The 24604-nt window shown below is 42.7% G+C and overlaps 1 protein-coding gene across 23 annotated transcripts in view; it reads right to left on the bottom strand.

Moving 5' to 3' along the window:
* swt1 (SWT1 RNA endoribonuclease homolog) overlaps window positions 1–24604 on the bottom strand; it is a 200266-nt gene that overhangs the window by 173510 nt on the left and 2152 nt on the right. For all 23 annotated transcript variants that reach the window (XR_011357696.1, XR_011357697.1, XR_011357695.1 and 20 more), the window contains exons 2-4: window positions 9060–9165; window positions 8289–8390; window positions 2881–2941 (exon numbers count right to left, since the gene is read on the bottom strand). Coding sequence is in view for 20 of the 23 variants with exons in the window: in XM_069938164.1 (XP_069794265.1) it covers window positions 2881–2941; window positions 8289–8390; window positions 9060–9152 (256 nt within the window). In the remaining 3 variants the exon portion in view is untranslated. The remainder of the gene's footprint in view (window positions 1–2880; window positions 2942–8288; window positions 8391–9059; window positions 9166–24604) is intronic.

Here is a 24604-nt window from a genome sequence, read left to right as displayed (position 1 = left end):
TTATTGCCAAATGTTGACAATGATAAACTATTGTCATGTTGACTGTAACAGGTAGCCCACATGCAGGAATGCACTGCCATTTATTGTATATAAACTCTTAAAACTGGCTGAGAGCAGAGCAAGCTCAGGCTAGGTGCTGGGCATGCTCTCCAAGAGATCTTGCTAATAAAACTCTTCCGAAGCGTTACCCTGGTGTCGGTAGTTGATTTTTTCTCCGCAACACTCCCAGCCACCTCTAAACCCATGTCACAATCTCTCTACTAATTCGTAGTGACTGAACCTTCCTTATTAACCTTCCATGTGGAACCTTATCAAAAGCCTTACTAAAATACAAATAGATCACATCCACCAGTCTACCTTCATCCACCTTTTTTGTCACTTCCTCAAAAATTTCAACAAGGTTTGTCAAATATGACTTTCCTTTTACAAACCCATGCTGGGTGCCCCTAATCAATCCCTGCCTATCCAGATATGCGTGTATATTATCTTGAAGAATACCCTCCATCATCCACCGAAGTCAAAGTTACTGGCCAATAATTACTTGGCCTACACCTACTGCCTTTTTTGAACAACAGAACTACATTTGCAACCCTCCAATCCTGTGGTACCACCCCCTCCTCCAGTGATCTTTGAAAAATCACTGCCAGTGCCCCCACTATTTGTTCCCTGACCTCCCTTAAAGTCCTGGGAAAAATCCCATCAGGACCAGGAGACTTATCCACCTTAATTGACCCTAGAAGCTCCAAAGCTCTTGCTTTACTAATCCCTATCCTTTCCATAACTAAGCCCTTTTCCTCTCTTATCTCATATACCCCAATGTGCCTTTCCCTCGTAAATACGGACGAGAAAAAATTGTTCAATATTTCTCCCATCTCATACGGTTCCTGACATAGTTCACCGGTCCCATCATCCAGTGGACCTATTCTATCCTTAACCCTCCTTTTACTGTTCACATATCTGTAAAAACCCTTAAGGTTCACCTTCTCCTTATTCGCTATGGACACCTCATACCTTCTTTTTCCCTTTCTAACTTCCCTCTTAAGGTTCTTTCTACAATCTAAGTAACGACCATAAATCTCCTCAATCCCTTGTTTTTTATATTTGGTATAGGCCTCCCTCTTGTCCTGAACCAACTTCTTAATTTCACCAGAAAACCACGGCTCCCTCGAACCTTTAGTCTTCCGCTTTGGCCTGACTGGAACATAAAGATCCTATACTCTCAAAATTTCACCCCTAAATTCCCCCCAAATTTCCTCTTCATCCTTTCCGGCAAAAAGATCAGCCCACACAACTCTCTGCAAATCCTTTCTCATTTCTCCAAATCTGGCCTTCCCCCTCTCGAAGACCTTCAACCTCAGACCTGACTTATTCCTTTCCATCATTAAGCTAAAGCTAATGGACCCATGACCACTGGATCCGAAGTTCTCTCCAACACTTACCTCCGTCACCTCTCCCATTGCATTCCCAAACACCACTCCCCCTCTAGTTGGAGTCTCAACATATTCCTGCTAAAAGCAATCCTGAACATAGTGCATAAATACTAAGCCATCCTGCCTTTTTCTGACTGCATTTCCCAATCTATGTTTGGAAAATTTAAATCCCCAACCAACACCACCCTATTTCTACTGCACATCTCACCTATTTCCTTGCACATTTGCTCTTCTAGTTCCCTTTCTCCATTTGGAGGCCTATACCAGTTGTGGCTAAGAAATGTATTGCAATTACTTGTAAATCTGACTCCCCTCTACAGATAGGTCGATGGAAGATAGAGATGAACTGTTGTATTCCTATGGAAAAAAAATCACATAGAATCTAAAGAACAAATATGACGCATTTATAAAAATATGGCAACCATATTTGGATTATATAGGGGCCAAAATATAAGAAAAGGTGCAACTATTATAAAAATGTGACTTCCCCAATGAAAACTTTATTTTTTCTAAACCCAATTGTAAGCCCTGATGGAGTACAGATTTATACTGTGAAGAGGGTGGGAGGGAAGGGGTTGTTGTGTTTTGTTAGAAAAAATTTTATATTTGAAGTCCTTAACCCTTTCCACTGCTGTCTCCTGGATGAAGACTGGTTTATATTTTCCCCTTCTGAAGTCCACAATCAGTTCCTTAGTTTTGCTAATATTGAGTACAAGGTTGCATGGATGAGTGTGTGCCCATGTGCACATACCAGGACTTCCCCAACCAGAAGCCTTGGATGAATCAGAAGATTCGCAACCCGCTGAGGCCCAGAACAACGGTGTTTAAGGTTGGTGATGCAATTCTGTACAAGAAAGCCTATCTGCGGAAAGCTATCTCAACAACAAAGAAGCAATTCCAGAGGAAGCTTGAGATAGAGACTTGCCAGCTATAGCAAGGATTGCAGGCCATTACATCCTACAGGGTCCTGGCAAATTATCAGAACTCCCCACTTTGTATGGTTGGATTGGGAATAAAGCAAGTGTAGAAATACAAATTGAGCAATGAGATGTAATAGGAAAACAGAAGTAGAATTTTAGATGTGGAAGAACAAGGAAGGAAGGAAATGGGATCAAGCAAGATAATTGGAGAGAGAATGTATGAGTATGTGGTCCAAGGACAGGACAAGGGGGAAAAACTGTAGTCATCATTAGAATGAGACTTAACCCACAGAACATACCACTGAAATATAATAATGCAACCATTAGATTCAGTTTTGTTTTGGAATCCAATAAATATTCTCAACATGAAATCTGCAAAGTTTAAGCCAAGACTTGGATAACATAATTTTTTAAAAATTATCATTTAAAACCAAAAGACTCCTTAACTGCATTAAAAGTTAAAGACTACTAATGTATTGTTTTACTTTGATACTATTTTAACTCCAGAAAGATCTCCAATACAAACCTAGTCCAGGAAGACTTCATCTGATCTTCAGTGTTTGTTGTGGAAGTTTCTATCTCCGAATAGCTCTAATGAAGAAAGTATAAAACAATAAGAAATTCAGAACAGGTAAAGCCTACTAACAGATTCGATTACATTTAATTAGAAAGTTAAGGGTGTAATAGTTAAATTCAAATCGAAAGAAATAGAAAACAGAACTGAATGCCAGTTAGTCTGAGATCTATTGTAAGGAAAATACTAGAATCTATCTTGTGAAAAGCACAAATGGATATCATAATATGACCTGGCAAATTCATTATGGGTTAATGGAAATAAATCCAGAAGTTTTTGAGATAAATAAGAGGGAATCTATGGATTTAATACCAGATTTTCCAAAGGCAATTGATCAGATATTACACAAATTGAATGGTTAACAAAAACAGAAATACTGGAAATAGTTAAAAGATCAGATAAAAATTGTAGGAAAAGAAACTGAGTTAACATTTTAGGCCAAAGGCACATCATCAGAACCGTAGAACTATAACTACGTTACAGCACATAAAAACAGGCCAGTCTGTATTAACAAAAAAAAACTAGCTAGTCCCACTGATCTACTCTCATTCTATAACCCTCCATACCACTTCTATCCGTGTATTTATCCAATTTATTTTTAAAACTCATTATTTTTACATAATCTGCATTCACTACATCAGATGGGAGCTCATTCCACACTCCTACCACTCTCAGAGTGAAAAACTTTCCCCTAATACCTCTCCCCTTTCAGCCTAAAGCTATGACCTCTCCTATTTATTCCCACAATCTAAGTGGAAACATCCTACTCACATCTACATTGTCTATACCTCTCATAATCCTATAAACCTCTATCAAATCTCCCCTCATTCTTCTTTGTTCTAAGAAGTATAATCCTATCCTGTTCAATCTCAATTCCTGAAGACCCAGCAACATCTTACTAAATATTCTCTGCACTCTTTCATATCCTTCTTGTTGCTGGGCAACTGGAACTGTACACAATATTCTAATTGTGGCCCTGCCAATGACTTGAATAACTTCAACATAACATCCCAACTTTCTTTACAACCCTGTCCACATGTGATGCAATCTTCAGGGAACAATGTACATGTATTCCCAGATCACTTCACTCCTCTGCACTCCTCAATGGCCAACCATCTACTGTCCTACCTTGATTCGCTCTTCCAAAGTACACTTCATTTATCTGCATTAAATTCCATCAGCCATTTACTGGCCCAATTTCACAGCTGGTCCAGATCCATCTGCAAGCTTTGAAAATCTTCCTCACAGTCCACTATACCTCCCATCTTTGAGCCATCAGCAAACTTGCTGATCCATTTCACCACATTATCATCTAGGTCATTTATAAAGCTAACATACAATAATGGTCCCAACAAAGATCCCTGAGGCACACCACTCAACACAGACCTCCAGTCTGAGAAGCAACCATTCAGCACCACCATTCTGTTTTCTTCCACCAAGCCAATTTCGAATCCAGTTTGCAACCTCTCTATGTATAACTAGTGTCCTAACCTTCTGTACCAACACCTCATGTGGAACCTTGTCAAAGGCCTTACTAAAGTCCATAATACAAACAACATCCACAGCCTTTCCCTCATCAACCTTCTTGGTAACTTCCTCAAAAGATTCTACATGATTTGTTAAACACAACCTACCACACACATATCTGTGATGACTGTCCATAATCAGCTGATGACAGCCCAAATATCTATATATCCTATGTCTCAGAAATCCTCCAAATAATTTACATACTACTGAAGTCAGGCTCATTGGCTTATAATTGCCTGGTTTACTTTTGGAGTCAAACAGCAGGACAACATGAACTACTCCCTAATCCTCCGGCACCTCCGCGACTAAGGAAATTTTGAATATATCCACCAGGGGCCCTGCAATTTCAGCATTCGACTCCCTCAAGGTGTAGGGGAATATCATATCTGGTCCAGGGGATTTGTCTACCTTTATTTGTTGCAAGGCAGCAAGCACCTCCTTCTCCTTAAACTCCATATGTTCCATGACACTTCTATTTGTTTTGCTTCCATACTTATTCACCATGCTAGTTTGCTGCATAAATACCGATGCAAAAAAAATTGTTCAAGACCACTCTGATTTTCTAGGGTCAAATTTAGTCCCTTACTATCCTTTTACTTTTAACATATTTGTAGAAACCCTTTGGATTTTCCCTCTCATTATTTGCTAAAGCACCTTCATGTCTTCTTTTTGGCTTCCTAATTTCATTCTTAAGCATTCTCTATACTTTTTCTATACTCTGCAAGTAGCTCATTTGCTCCTTGTTGCCTATAACCACGTATATAGCCCCCTCCTTTTCTGAACCAACCCTCCAATACCCCTTGAAAACCAAGGTTCTTTATGTCTATTAACTTTGCCCTTAATCCTGGTAGGAACATGCAATATCTGCACTCTCAAATTTCATCCTTGAAGGCCTTCCACCTGCTAGATGCATCCTTGTCAGAAAATAACATTCCAATTGACTCTTCTGAGATCCTTCCTCATAATTGGCCTTTCTCCAATTAGGAACCTCAACTCAAGGACCAGATCTATCCTTCTCTTGAAACTAATGATATTATGGTCACTGGACCCAAAATGCTCACCTACATGTACTTTTGCCACCTTACCTGCTTCGTTTCCTAAAAGAAGATTAAGTATTACATCTTCTCTTGTTGGTACATCCACATATTGATGTAGATAATTTTCTTGAACACATTTGACAAACTTCAACCCATCTAGTCCTTTTACTGTATGAGAATCCTGGAAAGTTCTCTTACCATCATAACTTTCTCTTCCTATAGCTTTGCTGCTTCCTTTCTCTTGGACTCCCCTCCCTCTGAAAACCTAGTTTAAACACTGCAAAACAGCACTAACAAACTACCCACAAGGATGTTAGTACCCCTCCAGTTGAGGTGCAAATCATCCCACCAAAACAATTATGGTGCCCTTCCTCCTGCACCATCGCTTTAGCCACGTTAAGATGGATTATCTTTGTGTTTCTTGCTCCACTAGCACACAGCATGGGTAGCCACCCTGAGATTACAACCCTGGAAGTCCTTTCCTTCAACTTTGCTCCCTAAACCCTCCTATCAGGACTCCTTACCCTTCCTGCCCACGTCATTAGTCTCTACATGAACTATGACAGGTGGTTGTTCACCCTCCCTTCTGAGAATTGGGAGTGCACAATCCAAAATATCATGAACCCTGACACCAGGGAGGCAACACACCTTCCGTGGTAATCGATCTTTCCCACAGAATCTTTTGTCTGTCCCCCTAACTATCGAACTCCCTACCACGACTGTATTCCTCTCTTCCCTCCTTCCCTTCTGAGCTGAGGGTCCAGTTCCTGAACCAGAGACTTAAACACTACAACTTTTCCCTGTAGGTCGTCCCTGCCAACAGTATCCAAAACTGTATACCTATTGTTAATGGGAATGGCCACAGGGCTACCATGCTCTCTCTGCCTCTTCCCCTTTCCTCTCATGACAGTCACCTAGCTGCTTTCCTCCCTATATTTAGGGGTGACTGCCTCCCTGAAGCTCCTATCTATCACAACTGAATGTTCCCATGTTCATCCAGCTCCAGTTCCCTAACTCAGTCTCCCAGGAGCTGCAGCTGAATGCACCTTTTGCAGGTGTAGTCCTCAGGGACACTTGTGCTTCCCCTTACTTCCCACATCCTGCAATCAGAACATTGGACTTCCCTAACTGATGGAGGATTTTCAACCTGAAAAGCTACCAGATAACTTTTATTCTCTTCCCACAGATGTGGCCTGAGCTGCTAAAAAAATTCCAGCATTTTTTAGTTTTATCTTAGATTTCCTGCAACTGCAGTTTTTTTGTTTTTTTTTTTAAAAACTTCGTACAACATGGTTGCTATGTCACATAAGAATTAGAATCAATTTGAATTACGAATAGAGGGTTTGTTAAAGGACAAAAAAAAAGTAGCAATAAATAGTTCTTTGTCAAATTGACAGGCTATTGCTGGCAAGGATCAACTCTAGGCAACGAAGGTTAATAAATTTGAAGCACCCATAATGCAATTAAGATTATTGATGATATAAAGCTGGGCAGGAAAGTGAGCTAAAAGGAGAAGACATGTTTAGCAAAGGAATACAGAGAAGCCAGTGGTAAAGATGGTGGCAAATAAAGTATTCTGTGAGTAAATAGGAAATTATTAATTTTCATAAAAGAAAGTAAGTATTTTTAAATGGTAATAAAACAAAAAATATTGGTGTACCCCAAGATTTTGGTTCATAAATGCACAAGATTACAGACAAGAGTCAAGTTGTTTTTGTTGCAATAGCATTGCACAGGGCTTTGGTGTGTGTGATTGCAACTGAAGTTTCAGTCTCTGCACCACCCACTGGTAAACTTGCCTTGGAATTGCACAACAAAGGGGTGGCACAAGTTGTCACACAGCTTCAGAGACCAGAGTTCAATGTTGACCTCAGGTGATGTCAGTTCTTCCTGTTACTGTGATTTTATCCCAGGTGCTCTGGCATCATCTTACATTTCAAAAAACTTGGCAGATGAATTGTCTACTGTCATTGACTTTGTGCAGGTGAATGATAGGAGAATCCATTATTGGATATGAAAGAGAAAATAGTTTGCAGGGAAATAAATTGACAAATGGGATAATGGGAACACTCTGAGACATGATGAAACTAAGATTATTGATGAAATAAAGCTGGGCAGGAAAGTGAGCTAAAAGGAGAAGCTTGGCCTCTTTCTAGAATTTTAGAGAAATATAAAATACAAGAATCAAGGAATATACAAGTTGACTGGGAAAGCAAATTTATGGTACAATATCAGTTTTGAGTTTTATGAATGTCAGAGCAGGCTCTTTGGCCTCACATGGTTAACCCTTGTTTCTTTTTCTTGTGTTTCTTGATGTTCATTCAAATTCCATATACATTATGAGGAAAAACCTAGCTGTAAGCAGCACTGTTCAAACTGCCCACCTCACTGACAAAAGGCAAAGGAGGAAAAACCCAACACCTAACCCCAACCAACAAATTTTCCCCTGCAACCGCTGCAATCGTGTCTGCCTGTCCCGCATCGGACTTGTCAGCCACAAACGAGCCTGCAGCTGACGTGGACTTTTTACCCCCTCCATAAATCTTCGTCCGCGAAGCCAAGCCAAAGAGAAACTGCTTTACCAATGAGCCACTACTAGCAGACTGGATAGACCAACTTTCTTCAGTGCCAAATTGACCCATGATTCTACCTTTCTGGTCATAGTACCTCAGAAATGACAGCTTGCAGAGTTCAGTACCAAAAAAAAAAATTCAGGTTTATAGACTTGTACATTGAATCAACGAACTACCCTAGGGACTCATTTGATTGATTTTTAATAGAAATTGTGTGCAAGACTTACCCGTTTTCTTCTTTTTCCTGTGTATGATGATAAGGAAGTTTGCTTTTGTGGTGAGCTCCCTCCAGAATAGTGCAGTTTTTTCTCAGTCTTGCCTTTTTTTTCCTATTAATTGTTCAGGGACAAATTTTGGGTAGAATGAACATACAGCACCCAAGGTATGAGAGCAAAAGTCACATTGTAAACACAAAAGGTCCAAAAGTAGATTTGATATACAAAGGGCCCCAAAAGTACTTGATTGCTTTTCAAATGTGCCACAGGGATCCATTCTTGTTTGTCATTGAAAGAGAATATAAACTTTACCATGATTAGTAAGTTTCCAGATGACATGGAAAATGGCAGTAAAGTAGGTTGTGAAAAAACTTGCACGTAATAAACCAGATCACTTGGGAAAGTTAGGAAGGGAATTTAATTTGGACTAGTGAAAAGTCATGTACTTTGAGAAGTTAAACCAGGCCAAGATAATGGTAGAGACTTGGTGGTCAGTGTTAGTGAACTACAAGACTTCAGGGTACATGTACAGATGAAGCCTGCCTTAGCCTGCTGTTAGCTAAAAGTTATTAATTGAAGGTGAGAGAATATTCTAAACATTGGAGTTAAGAATAACTTCAACATAACATCCCAACTTCTATACTTAATACTTTGATTTATAAAGGCTACGATGAAATAAACAAATATACATATTGTAATTCTGGTACAAATGCAAGGGGAAGCTGAAGGATACCATAAGATTGGATCCAAAACAAGTAGTTTAGAAAAAAGAAGCATCCTTACAGCAGGGTTGGAGCCATGCCTTTCTGAATTTGATTTCTTAGAATGAGATTTATCTCTCTCTCTCTTGTTCTTTGAATGTTTTCTTGACATCATTTCATTTGAGAAACTGAAAAAGGGAAAGCACTGAATTAGTATTAGAGTATAATTTTTTTTGTCAGAGATTCATCCATCTTCTTCATCTACAATTTCATTTCTCTTGCCTTACTCACCTACTTATTTATTTTGCCCTTGCAGGTTATTTTCCAACTTTGTCACTTTAATTTCTCAGGCCAAGAAAAAAGTTACAAGATCTACTGGCAATTAATACATTATATAAACATTTCCATCTGGAGTATTTTACAACATACAAAGACCTTTCATTTCCAATGATTCTCTTATAATCTCTGAAAATGTTTTAATGATGTTGAGTACATATTACAAGTGCCTAACCTTTTATCCGGAATTCCGAAAACCAACAACATCCAAAACTGGACACATTTATTGGCAGATGACATTATGTATATATATATATATATATATATATATATACATATATATATGAGTAATGTTAATTTCCTGTAATAAAGTCTCCATTTTCGGACCCCTCTCATGTCCCTATCGTTCTTGCCCCCAGCACCCAGAGGGAGAGAAGCAGGTGGCGAGTGGCTCAATGCCAGAGCGGTTCCAGCTACATAGGAGATTAAGCGTAACGAAGACTGCTCCTGCATTGAGCCATCACCACAATTTGGTGTGCTGCTCCGTTAGATCCGGGCTTGGCAGCACTGTCTACTGCTGCCGTGTCGGGAGTCAGATGGGGTTGGGGGGGGGGGGGTGACGGACGGCGCTACATTGCCGAAGTGTGCCCAAGGGCCAGCCCGATGAGCTTATGGAACCCCTGAAAGCTGCCAGCGCTCATCCCCACCGCCTTGACGACATGCTCCTCCTGCAGCTCTGTACCTCGTGTCTGGCCTTCCGTCCCACTTGGCAGCCAGCTCTGAACAGCCAACTCAGGCCTCATTTTTGGCGGAGCACCCGGGCCACCCCGTCGTCTCCGACCTCCTGTATAGTGCACGTCAACACCTCCCCCACCTCCCCGCACTCAGCCAAAATAGTATGACACCAGCCCTGGGTTGGCGGGGGAGGGGGTGGGAGGGGGAGGGCGATGGACGCATGGTGGGGGGGGAGGGCGATGGACGCATGGTGGGGGGGGAGGGCGATGGACGCATGGTGGGGGGGGAGGGCGATGGACGCATGGTGGGGGGGGAGGGCGATGGATGCATGGTGGGGGGGGGGTAGGTGCTGGCAACAAGCGGACGGCCGGAGGGGGAAGAGGGCAATGGATGGCAAGGCCTAGGTGCAAGGCATTTGCTTAAAGGGACCGAAATCAAAATGATTACAAAATCCAAAAGATTCCGAACAATGGCAGGTGTCCGGTCCCAACAATTCCAGATAAAAGGTTAGGCACTTGTATACAAGAAATGCAACTTGAAGACACAGAACAGTTGTGGTTTCTCAAACTGACCCTAAAACAAATTAAAGATCAGCTTACCTATATCCCCTGGAGTCAAACATTTCTACATTTCTTTGACATTTTTCCAGTTCACAGATTAAAGAATGAAAATGTTAATTTAAAAATGTCTGCAGTAAAATTTCAATAATCTGGCACACTAGAAACTTTGGTAGTACCAAAACTGTTAGATATTATTCCTACAAAAATGCTAGCAAGTTCTTTTGATTTCTTTTCCAGTGAAAGGGAGTTGGAGCAAGAGTGTGCGAAAGCAGGATAAGGTGAAAGTTAAATAAGGTGAAAGGCATAAGTGGAGTGTCAGTCATAGTGTGAAATGGGAATTCTGGAAGACTTGCCATCTCCCTGATAGCTACATCGGCATGAGCTGCTTCACATTACAGCTTGTTACAGACTGTGTTAGGGTGCTGGAGCTCTATGACCTTCAGCTCATATGGGAAAACCAGGAGTTTATTGACAGGAGCTACAGGGAGGCAGTAACAACTGAAATTTCAGGGGTCAGGTTGCTGGAGAGAGAAAGTAAAAGCAAGCAGACAGGTAGTAAACGGTACCCCTGTGGCAGCTTCCCTCAATACAAGTATACAGCTTTTTGGGTGGGGGGGGGGTGGTGGGAAGATCTAACTACCAGGGTAAAGGCTGAGTCTCTGGCCCTGAGCCTGACGCTGTGGCTCACAAGGAAAGGAGGGAGAAAAGGAGAGTGGTAGCAATAGGGAATTCAATAGTAAGAGGAGCAGTCAGGAGATTCTGGGGACATAGAATACTACAGCACAGTACAGGCCCTTCGGCCTCGATGTTGTGCCGACCTAAATACTTCTACCAAAAAAAATACTGAACCCTTCCTACCTCATAAACCTCTATTCTTCTTTCATCCAGATGCTGTCTAAAAGATTCTTACATTTCCCCTAATGCTTCAGCATCCACCACCACCCTGGCAAGATATTCCAAGCACCCAAAACTCAATGCAAAAAAAAAAGTTACCTTGATGTCTTCCCTAAACTTTCCTCCCTTCAGTTTTTACAGATGTCCTCTGGTGTTTGCTACTCTCATTCTGGGGAAAAAGCTCTGGATGTTTACCTTATCTATGCCTCTCAGAATCTTGTAGACCTCTATTAAGTCAACTCTCATCCTTCTTCACTCCAAAGAGTCAGTAAGTTTTCAGATGATATGAAGGTGGGAGGTGTTGTGGATAGTGTAGAAGATTGTGTCACTGGGTATATTATATTTTATATTATATATTAATATGTCTTTAGAAGAGATAGATTGTGGGGATTTAGTGTGTAGGTCATTTCACAAACAGAGTAACACTTAACAAAACACATCTCATTTAAAATGCATGGGCTTTGCTGAAAGAGAGACCATGTCCACAGTGATTTACAGAAACTTTGAAGAATGCCTATGGAGACTTCACAAGCAGGTGTTAATTGGACTGATGCTGTGGAGTAAATGGATTATTGTCTTTAAAGCAGCAGACAGCCAGGCTCAGAAATTGATTCCAGTGCAGGCAATCTGTCTGGTTGCAGTTTGCTCTTCTAGGAGGGTTCATGTGGTTTTAGAAGGAGTTCAGCCTGTTGAAAACCCTTGTAGTCCTTTCAAGAGGAATGCCTGGCTAGAATGTTTCTCCTGAAATAAGGGAAAGAAGAGGAATTCTGTGGTGACATGGAAGAAGAGGTTATCATTTGGAAAACCCATGATGGGGTAAGTTTCTTTGGCAAGACACTGAAGTGACTGATCGTGGGAGATCAGTTTGTGTGTATCCAATGAGCAACAAATCTCCTTCAAACCAACTAGAACCTTCCTGAGTGGTAACCATTTACCTTTAAGCAGAAAAGCCTGGTGAAACTTCAGAAATGTTAAATTCTGTGCACAGTATAAGGATTGCCTGATACTGGGTGAACTTGGAAAAGTGAGAAGTGAGATTGGACTGTGAATCACAGAACTTTCCTGAACATATACACATTACATACACATGCGCTTAGAATTAGAAGGGGGTTAAGTTAATAATGATAAATTAAAGTTTGATCCTGTTTTTATGTTTAATGAACATTAAAAGCAATTTTTGTTTAAGTAATCATTTGTCTTGGTGAATTTCTATTGCTGATGGGTTTTGGGGTCCTTTGGACTTGTAACAATTGTCATAGGTTACAAGAGGACATAGATGGAATGCAGAGTTGGGCGAAGGAGTGGAAGATGGAGTTCAATCTGGATAAATGTGAAATGAAGCATTTTGCAAGGTTGAACCTTTAAGTGGAATACATAGTTAATGGCAAGATTCTTAACAGTGTGGAAGAAAAGAGGGACATTGCGGTCCCAATCCATAGATTCCTCAAGGTTTCTGCACAGGTTGATAGAGTAGTTAAGAAATCTTATGATATGCCAGCCTTCATTAGTCGGGATATTGAGTTCAAAAGCCATGAGGTATTGTTGAAGCTCCATAAAACTCTGGAGTGACCACATTTGGAATATTGTGATCAGTTTTGGTCACCTCATTATAGGAAGGATGTGGAAGCTTTGGACAGGGTGCAGAGGATGTTGCTGGGATTGGAAAATACATCTGATGAGACATGGTTAACAGAGCCTGAGCTTTTCTCCTTGGAGTGCAGAAAGACGAGAGATGACTTAATAGAAGTCTACAAGATTATGAGAGGCATAGATAGGTGGACAACCAGCACCTTTTTTCCAGGCCAACAGAAGCAAATACCAGAGGAAATCTATTTAAGGTGAGGAGTTTAGAAGAGGTATTAGGGGCAAGATTTTTTTCAAACCTACACAGTGGGTGCCTGGAATGCATTACCAGGAGTGGTGGCAGAGGCTGGTACAATAGAGACATTAAAAGATTCTTAGACAGGTACAAGGATGCAAGAAAAGTAGAGGGTTATGGGTGTGAGGTAGGGAGATTTAGATTGTTGAGTAGGTTCATATAGGTTGGCACATGGGACAAATGGCCTGTACTGTGCTGAAAAATATGTCATTCACCTTTTAAAAAAATCTTTACCCAGCATTGTAACATTTCTTTCAGTTAACTAGGTGAACTTAAAAGGAGTGGTTGGCACAGTGCCACAGCTTTAAGGCAGTGCAGAGAAAATGGAGGGCCAGTGAGGTTACAGAGTGTGCGGGGAAAATGGGTTTATAAGGATCGCGGGAAAACAGAGACCCTACGGGGTGAGAGGGAATGTGGAGAAAAGTGGGCTCCAATAAGGTTAGACGGCACGTAGAGAATCAGGCTCATGAGATGAGAGGAAGTTCAAGAAAAATAGCACCATGGTGAGACTGAAGGAAGAGCAGGGAAATGGGGCTCTGGTGAAAAAAATGGCAGGGTAAAAGAACATTGGTGAGGCTAAAGGGAGCATTCAATGTGGTTTCCATGCTGGTCAACATAAGAAATAGGAGCAGGAGTAGGCCATCCAGTCCATTGAGCCTGCTCTGCCATTCAATAAGATCATGGCTGATCTGACTCAACTCCACCTACATGCCTTTTCCCCATATCCCTTAAATCCTTTTTATTTTAAATGTAAAAATCTATCTAACTGTAGCTTAAATATGTTTAATGAAGTGGCCTCAACTGCTTCCCTGGACAGAGAATACCCCAGATTCATTACTCTCCACGAAAAACAGCTTTTCCTCATCTCCATCTTATATCTACTCCCCTGAATCTTGAGGCTGTGTCCCCTAGTTCCAGTGAAAACAATTTTTCTGCCTCTATGTTATCTATCACTTTCATAATTTTATATGTTTCTATAAGATCTCCTGAATTTGAGTGAGTATAACCCCAGCGAATTTAGTCTCTCCTCATAGGTCAACCCCCTCATCTCAGGGATCAAACTGGTGAACCTCCTCTGGACAGCCTCCAAGGCCAATATATCCTTCCTCAAGTATGGAGACCAGAACTGAACACAATACTCCAGGTCCGGCCACACCAGTACCTTGTATTGTTGCAGCGTGACCTTCCTGCTCTTGAATTCAATTCCTCTAGTGATAAAGGCCAACATTCCATTTGGCTTCTTAATAACCTTTTGTAGTACATGCAACCCAGCCTTTTGCAATTCATGCACAAGCACTCCCAAGTCCAGGTCCTTCTACACTCCCAAGTCCAGGTCCTTCTACACTCCCAAGTCCAGGTCCTTCTACACTCCCAAGTCCAGGTCCTTCTACACTCCCAAGTCCAGGTCCTTCTACACTCCCAAGTCCAGGTCCTTCTACACTCCCAAGTCCAGGTCCTTCTACACTCCCAAGTCCAGGTCCTTCTACACTCCCAAGTCCAGGTCCTTCTACACTCCCAAGTCCAGGTCCTTCTACACTCCCAAGTCCAGGTCCTTCTACACTCCCAAGTCCAGGTCCTTCTACACTCCCAAGTCCAGGTCCTTCTACACTCCCAAGTCCAGGTCCTTCTACACTCCCAAGTCCAGGTCCTTCTACACTCCCAAGTCCAGGTCCTTCTACACTCCCAAGTCCAGGTCCTTCTACACTCCCAAGTCCAGGTCCTTCTACACTCCCAAGTCCAGGTCCTTCTACACTCCCAAGTCCAGGTCCTTCTACACTCCCAAGTCCAGGTCCTTCTACACTCCCAAGTCCAGGTCCTTCTACACTCCCAAGTCCAGGTCCTTCTACACTCCCAAGTCCAGGTCCTTCTACACTCCCAAGTCCAGGTCCTTCTACACTCCCAAGTCCAGGTCCTTCTACACTCCCAAGTCCAGGTCCTTCTACACTCCCAAGTCCAGGTCCTTCTACACTCCCAAGTCCAGGTCCTTCTACACTCCCAAGTCCAGGTCCTTCTACACTCCCAAGTCCAGGTCCTTCTACACTCCCAAGTCCAGGTCCTTCTACACTCCCAAGTCCAGGTCCTTCTACACTCCCAAGTCCAGGTCCTTCTACACTCCCAAGTCCAGGTCCTTCTACACTCCCAAGTCCAGGTCCTTCTACACTCCCAAGTCCAGGTCCTTCTACACTCCCAAGTCCAGGTCCTTCTACACTCCCAAGTCCAGGTCCTTCTACACTCCCAAGTCCAGGTCCTTCTACACTCCCAAGTCCAGGTCCTTCTACACTCCCAAGTCCAGGTCCTTCTACACTCCCAAGTCCAGGTCCTTCTACACTCCCAAGTCCAGGTCCTTCTACACTCCCAAGTCCAGGTCCTTCTACACTCCCAAGTCCAGGTCCTTCTACACTCCCAAGTCCAGGTCCTTCTACACTCCCAAGTCCAGGTCCTTCTACACTCCCAAGTCCAGGTCCTTCTACACTCCCAAGTCCAGGTCCTTCTACACTCCCAAGTCCAGGTCCTTCTACACTCCCAAGTCCAGGTCCTTCTACACTCCCAAGTCCAGGTCCTTCTACACTCCCAAGTCCAGGTCCTTCTACACTCCCAAGTCCAGGTCCTTCTACACTCCCAAGTCCAGGTCCTTCTACACTCCCACGTCCAGGTCCTTCTACACTCCCACGTCCAGGTCCTTCTACACTCCCACGTCCAGGTCCTTCTACACTCCCACGTCCAGGTCCTTCTACACTCCCACGTCCAGGTCCTTCTACACTCCCACGTCCAGGTCCTTCTACACTCCCACGTCCAGGTCCTTCTACACTCCCACGTCCAGGTCCTTCTACACTCCCACGTCCAGGTCCTTCTACACTCCCACGTCCAGGTCCTTCTACACTCCCAAGTCCAGGTCCTTCTACACTCCCAAGTCCAGGTCCTTCTACACTCCCAAGTCCAGGTCCTTCTACACTCCCAAGTCCAGGTCCTTCTACACTCCCAAGTCCAGGTCCTTCTACACTCCCAAGTCCAGGTCCTTCTACACTCCCAAGTCCAGGTCCTTCTACACTCCCAAGTCCAGGTCCTTCTACACTCCCAAGTCCAGGTCCTTCTACACTCCCAAGTCCAGGTCCTTCTACACTCCCAAGTCCAGGTCCTTCTACACTCCCAAGTCCAGGTCCTTCTACACTCCCAAGTCCAGGTCCTTCTACACTCCCAAGTCCAGGTCCTTCTACACTCCCAAGTCCAGGTCCTTCTACACTCCCAAGTCCAGGTCCTTCTACACTCCCAAGTCCAGGTCCTTCTACACTCCCAAGTCCAGGTCCTTCTACACTCCCAAGTCCAGGTCCTTCTACACTCCCAAGTCCAGGTCCTTCTACACTCCCAAGTCCAGGTCCTTCTACACTCCCACGTCCAGGTCCTTCTACACTCCCACGTCCAGGTCCTTCTACACTCCCACGTCCAGGTCCTTCTACACTCCCACGTCCAGGTCCTTCTACACTCCCACGTCCAGGTCCTTCTACACTCCCAAGTCCAGGTCCTTCTACACTCCCAAGTCCAGGTCCTTCTACACTCCCAAGTCCAGGTCCTTCTACACTCCCAAGTCCAGGTCCTTCTACACTCCCAAGTCCAGGTCCTTCTACACTCCCAAGTCCAGGTCCTTCTACACTCCCAAGTCCAGGTCCTTCTACACTCCCAAGTCCAGGTCCTTCTACACTCCCAAGTCCAGGTCCTTCTACACTCCCAAGTCCAGGTCCTTCTACACTCCCAAGTCCAGGTCCTTCTACACTCCCAAGTCCAGGTCCTTCTACACTCCCAAGTCCAGGTCCTTCTACACTCCCAAGTCCAGGTCCTTCTACACTCCCAAGTCCAGGTCCTTCTACACTCCCAAGTCCAGGTCCTTCTACACTCCCAAGTCCAGGTCCTTCTACACTCCCAAGTCCAGGTCCTTCTACACTCCCAAGTCCAGGTCCTTCTACACTCCCAAGTCCAGGACCTTCTACACTCCCAAGTCCAGGTCCTTCTACACTCCCAAGTCCAGGTCCTTCTACACTCCCAAGTCCAGGTCCTTCTACACTCCCAAGTCCAGGTCCTTCTACACTCCCAAGTCCAGGTCCTTCTACACTCCCAAGTCCAGGTCCTTCTACACTCCCAAGTCCAGGTCCTTCTACACTCCCAAGTCCAGGTCCTTCTACACTCCCAAGTCCAGGTCCTTCTACACTCCCACGTCCAGGTCCTTCTACACTCCCACGTCCAGGTCCTTCTACACTCCCACGTCCAGGTCCTTCTACACTCCCACGTCCAGGTCCTTCTACACTCCCACGTCCAGGTCCTTCTACACTCCCAAGTCCAGGTCCTTCTACACTCCCAAGTCCAGGTCCTTCTACACTCCCAAGTCCAGGTCCTTCTACACTCCCAAGTCCAGGTCCTTCTACACTCCCAAGTCCAGGTCCTTCTACACTCCCAAGTCCAGGTCCTTCTACACTCCCAAGTCCAGGTCCTTCTACACTCCCAAGTCCAGGTCCTTCTACACTCCCAAGTCCAGGTCCTTCTACACTCCCAAGTCCAGGTCCTTCTACACTCCCAAGTCCAGGTCCTTCTACACTCCCAAGTCCAGGTCCTTCTACACTCCCAAGTCCAGGTCCTTCTACACTCCCAAGTCCAGGTCCTTCTACACTCCCAAGTCCAGGTCCTTCTACACTCCCAAGTCCAGGTCCTTCTACACTCCCAAGTCCAGGTCCTTCTACACTCCCAAGTCCAGGTCCTTCTACACTCCCAAGTCCAGGTCCTTCTACACTCCCAAGTCCAGGTCCTTCTACACTCCCAAGTCCAGGTCCTTCTACACTCCCAAGTCCAGGTCCTTCTACACTCCCAAGTCCAGGTCCTTCTACACTCCCAAGTCCAGGTCCTTCTACACGCCCAGGTCCTTCTACACGCCCAGGTCCTTCTACACGCCCAGGTCCTTCTACACGCCCAGGTCCTTCTACACGCCCAGGTCCTTCTACACGCCCAGGTCCTTCTACACGCCCAGGTCCTTCTACACGCCCAGGTCCTTCTACACGCCCAGGTCCTTCTACACGCCCAGGTCCTTCTACACGCCCAGGTCCTTCTACACGCCCAAGTCCTTCTACACGCCCAAGTCCTTCTACACTCCCAAGTCCTTCTACACTCCCAAGTCCTTCTACATGACAGGATGCTGCAGATTTTCACCATTTAAATAATACTCTGCTCTTCTATTTTTCCTACCAAAGTAGATGTCCTCCCTTTTACTAATCCATCTGTCAGACCTTTGCCCACTCATCTAACTTAACTACATCCTTCTGCAGCCTCTCCACATCCTCTGTACAATTTGCTTTCCCACTCAATTTAGAATCATCTGCAAACTTGGCTACACTACACTCTGTCCCCTCGTCCAAATCACCAATGTAAACAGTGAACAGCTGCGGGTCCAGCACCAACCCCTGTGGCACCAACTTACCACTGTCTGCCAATCAGAAAAACACCCATTTATCCCGACTCTCTGCCTTCTGTCATTTAACTAATCCTCAATCCACACCAATATACTTCCCCCGACTCCATTAATCTGTTTCTTTTTATAAATCTCTTTTGCAGCACCTTATCAAATGCCTTCTGGAAATTCAAATATACAAAATCAACCTGTTCCTCCCTATCTAACGTACCCATTATATCTTCAAAAAATTCCAGCAAGTTTGCCAAACAAGACCTGCCCTTTCTGAATCCATGCTGCATCTGCCTGATGGAACCCATTCCTTCTAAATGTCTCGCTATTTCATCCTTAATGACAGCTTCAAGTATTTTCCTGACTAAAGATGTTAAACTAACTGATAGTTACCCATCTTCTGCCTACATCCCTTTTTAAAAAGTGGCATGACATTTGCTGTCTTCCATTCTGCGAGGACCTGCCCAGAATCCAGAAAATTTTGGTAAATGACTACCAACGCATCGACTATAACTTCTGCCATTTCCTTCAGTACCCTGGGATGCATCCCATCAGGACCAGGGGATTTGTCCTCCTTCAGTCCCATTAGTTTGCTCATCACCATCTCTTTTGTAACAATTATTTTTAATCAAGGCCCTCATCTCCCTTCACATACCTAACACCACTCTTTGGCATGCTGAATGTGTCTTCTTCCACTGTGAAGACAGACACAAAATATCTGTTCAATGTCTCGGTCATTTCCTCATTACTCAATATCAATTTCCCTTTCTCATCTTCCAAGGGACCTATGCTGACTCTAGCCACCCTCTTCTGTTTTATCTATTTATAAATTTTTTTGCTTGTTTTTACATTTTATACTAATTTACCTTCATAATCTTCTTCCCTTTGTCTTTAGGTAATCAATCATGCGGGTTAGGAATGAATGCAGAGTCATGTGTGAAGAGGAGATTCCCACACACTGAGTTGCAGAATAACTTGGTTGAATAAATTGTTATCCTTACTCATACCAATTTGTATGGAAAATTGATTGTTTTGACTGCAGCAAGTGTACGGAAACATTTTGTTTATCTCCAAGTCGCACATCATCCTAACCCACAGCATGTTGTTAATACTCCACTTTAATTCAATCACATTCATTGAACTCCAAATCAAACTGAGAGCTACTTGTAATAACTACTGTTAGTGGTTCAAGAAGATTCCCTACAACCAAGCAATCTTATCAAAAAGGCATTGATAATTAAACACATTATCAGCACATAGAAAAATAAGGAAGAATGAAAATTAAAATGCAAATTTTGGAGTATTAGCACACCATCAGTAATAAGTAAGGAATATATGGATAGCAAACTGACTGCAAGTGTGGAGATGGTAATAAAGAAAATACAAACGACATGGGCGGAAATAGATGATCATTTTGTGAATGGACAAACGTCCTGTCAGAAATTCAGCCCAGGATCAATCTGCACAGGAATAATCAAGCGGTTTAAATCATAGAAAATAAACAAAATAGGCAAAGGAGTGAATAAACAGGATCAAGATATGTTGAGGAGCATGAAACAGCCATGCATTTTCCTCATGCTTTGCGCATCCAAGTTTGGATTTTGAATTAACGGCCTGGCAGGAAAAGAACCGATAAGTATCTGTATCAGTATCTCCTGATAGAATCCAGATAATTTGCATCCCAAGCCCTTGTGGATACATTGGTGGAACTTTTCTAACATTTCGTATGGATTGGAGAGTAGCTAAATCAAGAAAGTGAGAGTAAGCAAGCAATAATAGACTTGCAGCCTATTATCAGTAAAGTGTAATTTCCTCATCTATTAATAGCAAAGCATTTCAAAAATAGCAACAGGATGAGTTAAAGCAAGTATGGAGTTTTGAACAAATGGATTTGGTGTATTTAGACTTCCATGATGCTTTTGATGGAATGCATCAAATCACACCTTCAGTGGACCCATTCCACTTTACCTACTATCCAAACCAGTCTGTTTCTATCTCTCCTGCTACATCTCGTTGGCTTCCTATAAATCAATTTGTCCAGTACTTTTTCAACTGGCAACATTTTTAAACTTTAAAATGAGTTTGTCCAACTCTCTCATTGACAACAGTTTCCCTTTCATCTTCAAACTTAATTGGATCCTTTACTACAGAAACAACCTTATCTCCTGACACAAAAGATTTAAATTCCTTCCTTATTTTACCAACAAATTCCTTTTTACTTCCCTGCATTTCACCTCTTTTAATACAAACTTCTGGTGCTGTTGGTTCCTTCTTTTCCTTCAAGGAAAACAATTCGCTACCACATGACCTGCGTTCTTACAATCATTGCAAAATGGACCAAAAGGTTTCTCCATTTATTTTCCACCTTATTTTTGTACTTCATGTTACCCTTTTGAAAGGTATTTTGGGCACAAATTTTACATTGTGATAATTGTCTGTAAATGTAGCAGCATTTTGTCCCTTTTTAAAAGTTCACTTGGCTCTGAATCATAATCATTTCTCACTTCTGTAAAATCTTACCAAGTTTGTGTTTCTATCATCTCTCTTTGCTTTTGGGTTTCCTCAGCTCTACGTTTTTTTCTAATTCTAGTTCCAACATCCTCTTGTCTTTCAGCTTCCTCCAGCTCTGATTTCCTTGTTTTGAATCCATCTCCTTTACACATGGTTCTATCTCCACCTTTCTCAACTGCTGTCCAAGAGATTTATTTTTAAGAATTTGTTTTAATTCTTCCTCTTCAAAAGTCCCATCTTTTACATAGCATTCAGTTATCATTTTCTGAATCATTCTCTTTCATCAACTATTTTACCTCTGTAAGTTGCATCTCTAGAGTGATAAGCAACGAATCACCCTTTGCTGCCCCCTTCAAATTTGCACAGCTGGCTGTGCCAAAAATCCTTCAATTTTTATTGTTGTTGTTTATCCACACTCAAATTACAAGCTTTTTAAATTGGCTTTCAAAAAGATATTTAACCCAACAAATCAAATAATAATCAATCAAATAAGCTCTCATTATGCTTAAATCTTTGCTTTTATTGCTCTATTCCAGACTTGTGCCTCCAATCATGTTACAAATTAGCAAGCCCTTTACTAGCTTTAACTTAGGGACAGCAATGGAAAAGTCACCAGACAATGCTAAATTGAAAAAAAAAATTTAATTAAAATATTCCTCACATAACATTTGTCAATAACTCTAAACTTAACACTAAATTAAACCCCACTATGCACAACTGTAAAGTGTGTGTGTGTGTGTGTGTGTGTGTGTGTGTGTGTGTGTGTGTGTGTGTGTGTGTGTGTGTGTAGAATTCTCCTCCCAGGTATATTCACATGTTTTCCTTCACCCTGCCTTCCACAAAGGACAGATTTTATTTGCCTTCACCCTGCCTTCCACAAAGGACAGGTTTTATTCGCCTTCACTCTGCCTTCCACAAAGGTCAAGTTTTATTCAGCTCCATGAGCTCTTCTCCAATCAAAATGTCATCCAGCCTTCTTTTTCCTGCCTCTCTTCCCATGTGACCTGACATCACACAGATTCAGTCTGTTTTGCAAAACCTCTTCTGTTCCAACATTTGATTTTGCAAAGTCACTCAAATGGATCTGGGATTTGCAGCTCTGCAGCACAAGGCTGAATGCATCCAATCCCTTAAAGCATAAGGGATCATCCATGATGATCCATTTTAATTCCATATTAGCTTGTCTGCTATACTCGGTGTTTACAAACTAACATCTTCACATGATAAAATAAAGGAACAGAATTAGGCCTTTCGGCCCATTGAATCTGGTCTTATTCTCTCTTACTGCCACAGAGTTTGTCAAATGTGCTGTGGTGTGTGTACCCCCGTAATCAAGCCTACTACATAATCCAAGATATATAATTCTGTCAACACATCTGTGACAAGGGCCCACAACATCTCCTCATTAGCCAGGAATGTGCAGCACCACCTGCACTTCCTAAGAAGGCTGAGCAGGATAAGCCATAATTAACTGTCCTGTCCAGCTGCATCATTGCCTGACCTGATAACTGCAAAGCACAATACAGAGGATCATCAAAACAGCCAAGAAGATCACTGTTATTTCCTTTTCATCTATTAACAACATTCACTGGGAGCATTGCTCAAAGAATTGTAGAGGACCTCTTCCATCCAGCACACAGTATTATCATCAAGGAGGAGATCCTGAAGATAAAATCAGGACTGCCAGGCTTTGGCAATAGCTTCTTCCCAAAGGCTGTGAGATTGTAAATAACACCAAATATTTATATACATTTATTTTAAATTATATCTATTGTTATGTGTGTGTGTGTGTGTGTGTGTGTCATGGTCTAGAGGAACAGTTTCATCTGGTTGCACATGTAGTCAGATTATAATAAATGAATTTGAAATTCCTATTGAAGATAACACATAGAAAATTAAAGTACTGTACATGGGATTACAGTTAATGTACTGATATATCTGACAGAACGAAAAATGTAAGAATACCATGTGCTTTTCCAAGTGTCCGGTGAATTCAGTGGTTGGACCACAACTATTCATAATATTCATTCATGATTTAGATGAGGGAATTAAACATATTATTTTCGTTTACAGATGACAAAGCTAGTTGGAAGTGTGAGCTATGAGGAACATACCTGCTGTCAACTAAAGAGTCATGGAGCGACACCCTTTGGCCCAACTCATCCATTTTGACCACATTGCCTGCCTGAGCTACTCTCTCTAACCCTACATTTGGCCCATATCTCTCTCACCCCATCCTACACATGGTAATACTAGTGGAAGAATATAGCTGATAAACACAAGGACTAGCCCAAAATCTATACTTGGAATTATTTCCATTAATATAGTCTTAACTACATAAATACGTGCATAACTTCCTTAAGCTCCAGGATCTGTCCCAAGATTCTGTCTGTGTGGAGCATGCACATTCTCTCCAATCACAACCTGGGTTCCCTCCAAAGACAAGCTGGTAGATTAAATTACCCCTCGGTGCAACTTAACAGCAATATCATAAGGGAGAATGAATTATAAGAGAGCAGGGGAATAAGACTAATGGGATTGCTCCACATACCAGTTAATTTATAAAGGGAAGATGCAAGATTACAAAACATATTCCCTATTTACAATGCTTCCATTAAAATCTTGCAAAATGCTAAATGTTGGAAGGGCAAAAAAATTAAATGAGCTCACAATTTATAAAAGCAAAATTATGATGTACGAAGTCAGAAAACACTAAACAATAGACAATAGACAATAAACAATAGGAGCTGGAGTAGGCCATTTGGCCCGTCGGGCCAGCACCGCCATTTTAGATCATGGCTGATCATTACCATCAGTACCCCTTTCCAGCCTTATCCCCATAACCCTTAACTCCGTTACCCACAAGAGTCTTATCTAACTCTCTTTTGAACATAGTCAGCGAATCCGCCTCTACCACCCTCTGTGGCAGAGCATTCCACAGATTCACACTTCTCTGGGTAAAAAAATGCTTTCTCATCTCCGTCCTAAAGGGTCTACCCTGTATTCTTAAACTATGCCCTCTAGTCCTCGTCTCCCCCATCATTGGGAACAAGTAATCAGACTTCACCTTGTCTATCCCCCTGATGATTTTGTATACCTCAATCATGTCCCCCCTCATCCTTCTAAACTCCAATGGATACAAGTCCAGTTTTTCTAGCCTTGCTGCATATGACAACCCTGCCATCCCTGGAACTAACCTTGTAAATCTGCGCTGCACACCCTCTATAGCTAGTATGTCCTTCCTCAGTTTGGAGACCAGAACTGGACGCAATACTCCAGGTGGGGTCTCACCAGGGCCCTGTATAACTGCAGAAGGGCATCTCTGTTCCTAT

This window comes from Narcine bancroftii, chromosome 5 (genome assembly GCF_036971445.1).
Source record: "Narcine bancroftii isolate sNarBan1 chromosome 5, sNarBan1.hap1, whole genome shotgun sequence".
Taxonomy (NCBI): domain Eukaryota; kingdom Metazoa; phylum Chordata; class Chondrichthyes; order Torpediniformes; family Narcinidae; genus Narcine; species Narcine bancroftii.
Note: the sequence above shows the minus strand (reverse complement) of the source record. Positions and strands in the feature narration are given on the sequence as shown.